The sequence below is a fragment of the Diaphorina citri genome, unplaced genomic scaffold (assembly GCF_000475195.1).
Source record: "Diaphorina citri unplaced genomic scaffold, Diaci psyllid genome assembly version 1.1 scaffold38, whole genome shotgun sequence".
Taxonomy (NCBI): Eukaryota; Metazoa; Arthropoda; class Insecta; order Hemiptera; family Psyllidae; genus Diaphorina; species Diaphorina citri.
Genome location: NW_007377475.1, coordinates 89441 through 96058, shown reverse-complemented (window position 1 = coordinate 96058; position 6618 = coordinate 89441). Strand labels below are relative to the sequence as shown.

Sequence of the window (6618 nt, the reverse complement as noted above, 5' to 3'; positions counted from 1 at the left end):
GACGTGCTACCTGGTTACCAACCAAGCTAATTAGGCCGGCTAATGACAGAGGTAATATTACAGAGAAAAACATCGCTGTTAATAGTTCAACTCGAGAGGTGTCATCATTTGGACGTCAAAATATTTACGAAATACAAATGTGCGCACAGAAGGGCATAATAAAATACGACTCAACTTAAGCACGGCTAAATGTGGTATGTGTTTGGATGGGTTACCGACTGTAAGCACAGATCAAGTTTTTATTATTATTATTATTATTATTATTTTTTTTTCAATTTGTAAACAAATTGAAAAATTGTATCAAAGAGAATCTTTATTCAAATGTTAGCATAACGGGATAGCTTGTTCTTATCTGACAGTCTAAATAACGCACGTATACTTTTTATTTCGGGGTGTACCTATTATAGCCTCGTGAGAGTTATATTTTTCTTTGTCCGTTTTTTTGTTTCCCCTTCTCCTCCCTACGAAAAATGAACATTCCTTAAAAAATTAAAACCTCAGTTCAAACTGATCTTTTTCCCCTCTTGGAAGCTTTAATGCTCCATCATTTAATACTACAGCGATTATTAATTTTTTTCACCTAAATTAAAAACTAAAGATGTCATCAGCTGAGCTACCCAGTAATCTGCAAAAATAAACAATATTATACTTATTTATGTCGGTAGTTCTGGGAGCTCTTGCACTTGACATTCCCTAAAGTCGTGCCAGTCAAAGTGTGTGTGTATGTTCAAGACAGTGTTCTCGGTGTCCTTAAACCTGTGGTGAGTTATTCCCTCTGATTATTTCTTTATTATAACTATAATACTTGAATAAAGCAACCGTCGCCGCTGTGCCCCCCAGGTTATAATTGAACTGAAAAACTACAAAACTCTATTTCGTGTTTATTAGGCTGGGTGTTGCCTCGAACTCTTGACGTTCGCGCGCCTCCCGGCACGCTTGATTCAATAAACTATATTGCTCTTTCAAATTACAAAATCCTATTTTGTCCAGGACAAGGGTTCGAGCCTCTCCCAGGACTTGTTATTTATAAGGCATCTTTAGGAAGGTTTAACTAGCTCTCGATATGAGGTCCGGTTTACTGATTTATCTTTCATACTGATGAACTTTCAGTATGAAAGTTAAATCAGAAACCCCCTATCTTCATGACAAGAAGAAGTAAGACAATGCGCATGCGTAAATGTTGTTTTTGATGAAATTTCGTACATTTAAGAAGCTGCTCTGGTACATTTATAGGTATTACATTGTATTCATATAAATCTACCTGTGATTATATGTATCTGTTTACCGAACTAGTAGTTCTGTGAACTGTAGACCTCACTCAGACTTTTTTGAAAAAAAAAAAAAAAAAAAAAAAAATGAACACTGAGCAGCAGTCTGAGAAAAACCAAAAAAGGGTGCCCCGCTTTTATTGCCCGCGAGTGTATCTTCATTGCCTTTACTCGCTCTCTCTTTTTCTTTTTGGGTACTTCTTTCGATTTTCCGGATCCTCTTGACAATAAATCGGACCTGGGAAAAATCCCCTCTTTTCGGAGGCCCTGACCCCCCCCAAAAATGTCGGTCCATATAGGTAGGTATGCGTCATAAAAGCAGAAGAAAGAAAAAGGATTCACACAAATCCATATCATTTAAGAAAGAGTGATTTGACTAAATGGCCAAGGTTTGCAGAATAAACTCGTTTGAATTAAGAGATAAACGTATTTAATGAACTGTTTCAACTTATCAATTCAACATCGCTGTACAATGACCATTGTAATACCAGTTCTGTCCAATAATCTAGATGAAAGTTTCAAAAAATTGACAAACTAAAATGTCCGTCATATAGTGAGAAATGATATCGTAGTTTAATTTATCTGTTATTATTATTTATTTTTTATCATCTTTTTAATCATCTGAGGTAAGTAGATATGTCAATTTTAAAAACATATTGACAAACTAAAGGAAAAAATTGTGTAGTTAAATTAAGTCACTTCGTTTGAATACTAGTGGTTCAGAAGACTGTTGCACTTAGGCGAAAGCGTTCCTACGCGGACACCAAAAAAGCCTGATAGGGTCTTATGATATTAGTTTTAAACAATTGAAGACAAGTGTAATGAATTCATGATATTAGTGTTAAACATATTTTTCAAATTTAATCAAAATCGGAATGACTTTAAAAAGTTTTACTTGTACACGTTCAATTGTTTTCATGTCAAATACCTAAAGGATTTACTCTAGAAATATAATCTTGAAATAAATATAAACAATTTACAAATGTCTTGGTGTTGTATTGCATAGTGGTCAAGAAGCTCGCCTGGTAATCAGGAGGGCGCAGCTTCTATCCCAGTAAAAGTTAACCATCAACATTGCTTAAGAATTTGACAATCCCCAATAATAACGCTTTGGTTTTGAAAATTAGTGAAATATGTGGCATCTTATATCATTATCAATTTTATAATCATGTGTATAATATTTTATTATTAGGTATTATTTTTTCTTTTTTACTTTCTATCACCCTTACGTATAGGGAACCTGTATACAAGGTAATGAGAAAATATTGCAATCGGTCCAAATTTTGAAAATCGGAAATGGCTGGAAATATCCGTTTATCTAGGTGTAATAATTGGAGAACAAATATTTGTGCCTAGCATTTTAAACACGAGAACACCAGAAAGTAACCCGTTGAAATATTTGCAATCGAAAAACGAGTACAATTATTTGTGCCTAGCATTTTAGTATACTTCTTACACAATCAAAAATTCATATTATCCTTTCTCCTACCTAGGTGCTTGATTTTTTTTTTTCTTTTTACTTTTTTTTAACTACTTGTCGTGTTCTATTAACTTGTTTTATTATTATTACACCGACCCCAGGTTAGAATTTTAACCACCGTTAGACTAACCGAGCAAGCGCGTTACCACTGGACCAACCGTGCCCCCACAAGTCATCACAGTCATCAGTCTTACATCTCCTGAACCACAACACCTAGAAAGCTGAAATTTGGTAGAAATATTCCTTTTATGGTCTAGGTGTCCTCTATAACCACAACACCTAGAAAGCTGAAATTTGGTAGGGATATTCCTTTTATGGTCTAGGTGTGCAATAAGAAAGGATTTTGCGAAAATCTAAACCGATCCTGAGATATGATCAATTTTTGATCGCTAAAATCTCCATAAGAAATACACAGAGTGCAGAGACTGCAGGAGAGAAATGTTCCGCTCTCGACCAACATTTTGAGTTTGGTTTATGTTTTGTTTGATAACTATGCAGCTAATAGGGAGCGCGCAGTGCGTCCGTATTTTTTTTTTTTATTATTTTCTACAAGTTTGGCCATGCCTCGGGATGAATTAGCGGGATTCCGGAGCGAAGCGACGGAATTCAGCTACTACATACATATGACAAGGTTGAGCAATTTGTCCGTGTGTGTGTGTGTGTGGGTGTGAAATTCGGTATGGAGCTCTCAAATACAAGGATGCAGAATTAGCGGGATTCCGGAGCGAAGCGACGGAATTCAGCTACTACATACATATGACAAGGTTGAGCAATTTGTCCGTGTGTGTGTGTGGGTGTGAAATTCGGTATGGAGCTCTCAAATACAAGGATGTCACAAGAAACATTTGGCCATGGTCGGTGCAGCGGTTGGCGGTTTTTAGATCTACTGGTTAGAAATATTGAACAACTTATGGGAGAACCCCCCTCCCCCCAAACAGGGCCGGATTAGCCCCCCGCGGAGCCCGGGGCAGTTTCAAAGGCGCGGGGCCCCCAGTTTTGGCTGATCGAACTTAAAATTTTCAGCGCCGCAGGCGAAATTTTTCAAAAAGTAGGTAGATATGTGCCTCATGCTTTGTCACAAGTTAATTTTTGACGTACCTAATTCGTAGATATTTTCTTATCCTAATTTTCGCTGAACGCTAAAGTGAGCAAAATAAAATAGAGTGCCGCAGGCGAAATTTTTGAAAATTTTGCTAGATATTTTCTTATCCTAATTTTAGCTGAACGCCAAAGTGAGCAAAATAAATTAGAGCGCCGCAGGCGAAATTTTTAAAAATTTTGGTAAAAGAAAATTTTCCCGTGCCGGGGCAATTTTTTTTTTTTTTTTTTTAACCCATAATATCTAGTGTAAGTCCTCGAAGCGCGGGGCCCCCAAAAGCGCGGGGCCCGTGGCAGTCTGCCATTCTGCCTTATGGGTAATCCGGCCCTGCCCCCAAACCATAACTAAAACATCAAACTTTTTATGAACAACAGATCAAAATTTAATAGGATAAGGAGTCATGTGATGTTTTTTTTTTTTTTTTTTTTTTTTTGTTAATACAGACAGCGTGATAAGGAGTTGTGTATCTAGGTTATACTATGTACATATTTATAGAAATCTGTGATTCTATATTTATTTAAAAAAAAAAACACTTAAAATCCATAGGAATGCATGTACATAAATCTGCTCCCAAGATACTATTGTAATTGGTTTTATTTTCAGACTGGGCGATGATGAAGATCTCAGTTGTGTTATGCATCTGCAGTTATATTGCAGTTACCAACAAATCGGCTTTTTCATTCTTCAATAGCAGGGAACAGAGTGGACAACCTTCCTCTTTGATCAGACCAAATAATCATCACTACAGTGGGGTATCATCCATTTTTAAACGTCCCAAGTTTAAGCTCAATAGAGATGATGAACATGGCCACTCTGGAATTTACCACTCGAACAACAAAGTTTTGCATCAAGACGACACCAATAGAATACATAGCATACGTGCCCGTTCAGGGGACGAACCTTTCCGCTCCTCAACTCTATACTCAGGGAAATTTACGATTGATAACGACCCCTTAAGGAGAGGCATCAAAAATGACATCTTTGCAGCTCGCTACTTAAAGGAAGACCGGACTACTAAAACACCCGTAAAGAGACGTAAAAAAACTAAAAAATCAGGCAACGAATCAACTACCTTCTCAGGGAAGGAATTTACGATTGATAACGAGCCCTACAGAAGAGGTATGAGACGTGACGGTTCCTCAACAAAGAAGCTCAATTATTATCTAAAGGAGGACAACCTTGAACCAAAAAGAAAAGATTACATTCCTGGCAAATCCAACCTTTACCATATTTGGTTTGATGAACACCCCGATAAAACCACCAAAGGAAAACGTGGTCGCAAGAAAGGATCGGCATCGCCGAAATTGGCGAGCGGGCCAGGGTTTCCACATATAAAAGTGCCAAGAACAAAAAAATATACTGGACCGACCACGACTGAGAAGTGGACCACCCCCTGGTGGGTCTTCCGTCCTAGCCCCTGTAGACCTGTTCCTGAGGATCCTGGCGATTGAAGTCTCAGAGGAATCATTTAGAACAAGCTACTTTCTTCACAGAAAGCTCTGTTGAGTGATCCTAAAAATTATTCCTCTAAAATGTCCTGTAAGTTTCACCCCTTTTCTGCCAAAAAGGGCCGCCAAGTATTTTTTTCTTCTCGATTTCCAAAAATGCTTAGAAAACCGTTGATCTATATTTTCAAGGTTTCCCTTCTGTATATAAATAAGATTGTAGATTTGTCTGTATATTGCTTATAACAAAAATTTAGTTATCTATCTTTACAGGGTGTTTATAAAGTCTTGATGAACAGGGGTAGGTTTCTCGAGAACCGCTTAGAATGTCAAAGAAGTCCTAGACAATTATTTTCTATCTTAAAAGGATCAATTTTTTCGTATGAAATTGCAACTGACCGCAACTTAAATATCTTAAATGAGAACCACCTATTTGTGATACATCATGTTAAAGGTCTTGAAAAACGAAGTGCAAAATCGAGCTCCATTCAACAACCAGGGCCGGAATTATGGCCTGGTGTTGTGGGTGTGGTGGTCCCATACAAAGGGCGGGTCAACCACTAGTTTTTACTAATTATGCATCAAGGATCCCAAAAAGTTCAGATTAGATTTTTTTTCGTTTGAACGTCTGTATGTATGCACCTAATGTATGTACGCTGATAGACCTATTTTTGTCATGAATGAGAATATCTAGAGTGTTCATCAAGTCATGGGCATGTCCATAGCATGGCATTTGAACGAGCAAAATTAGAAACTTAAAATTCCGTATATGTAGTTACAGGTCAATAGCATGGGCATGTCCATAGCATGGCATTTGAACGAGCAAAATTAGAAACTTAAAATTCCGTATATGTAGTTACAGGTCAATAGTTTTTTTTGTATAGGCTATGTAAAAACTCAGGGACTTTTGCAGGGTGGATCCAAGGGGGGCCAACTTTAAAATCTCCACCTATTTGTGATTCCTTATATCAGTGACCTTAATAAACGTAGAGAGTACTTTAGTACAGGTCTGAGCTCGATCCGACAACCAGGGTCGGAATTATAGCCTATTCAAAATTTTATTTTTCCATGTTATTCCGTTCGTCCCTGAGTCTTGTCTCGAAGAAATGAAAACTGAAAACTAAAAGTGAGAGCAAAATATTAAACGTAGGAAAAGTTTTGCTGGCCTTGAAGTCCGTGTATTTCTTGGGGGACTAAAAAACGTCAATATCTCGGGAACGGTTTGGAATTTCGGGATTTTCCGATTTTTCCCAGTATGTACAAAAATTAGGGAATCCAATGGTGAAAATCGCATCTTCCTAGCTTATCTAGAAGTGGGTTAGAATT

General features: G+C 37.4%; 1 protein-coding gene across 1 annotated transcript; it reads left to right on the top strand.

Moving 5' to 3' along the window:
- Window positions 1–379: 379 nt before the first annotated feature.
- On the top strand, window positions 380–5857 carry LOC103512709. The gene is made up of 2 exons (XM_008477488.3): window positions 380–761; window positions 4451–5857. The coding sequence occupies exon 2, from the start codon at window positions 4459–4461 to the stop codon at window positions 5296–5298; it is 840 nt and encodes a 279-aa protein (XP_008475710.1). The 5' UTR covers window positions 380–761; window positions 4451–4458; the 3' UTR covers window positions 5299–5857.
- The last annotated feature ends 761 nt before the right edge of the window (window positions 5858–6618 follow it).

Bases quoted from the DNA above. Each gene is read 5' to 3' on its own strand.
- LOC103512709 (XM_008477488.3), top strand. From the start codon at position 4,459: ATGATGAAGATCTCAGTTGTGTTATGCATCTGCAGTTATATTGCAGTT.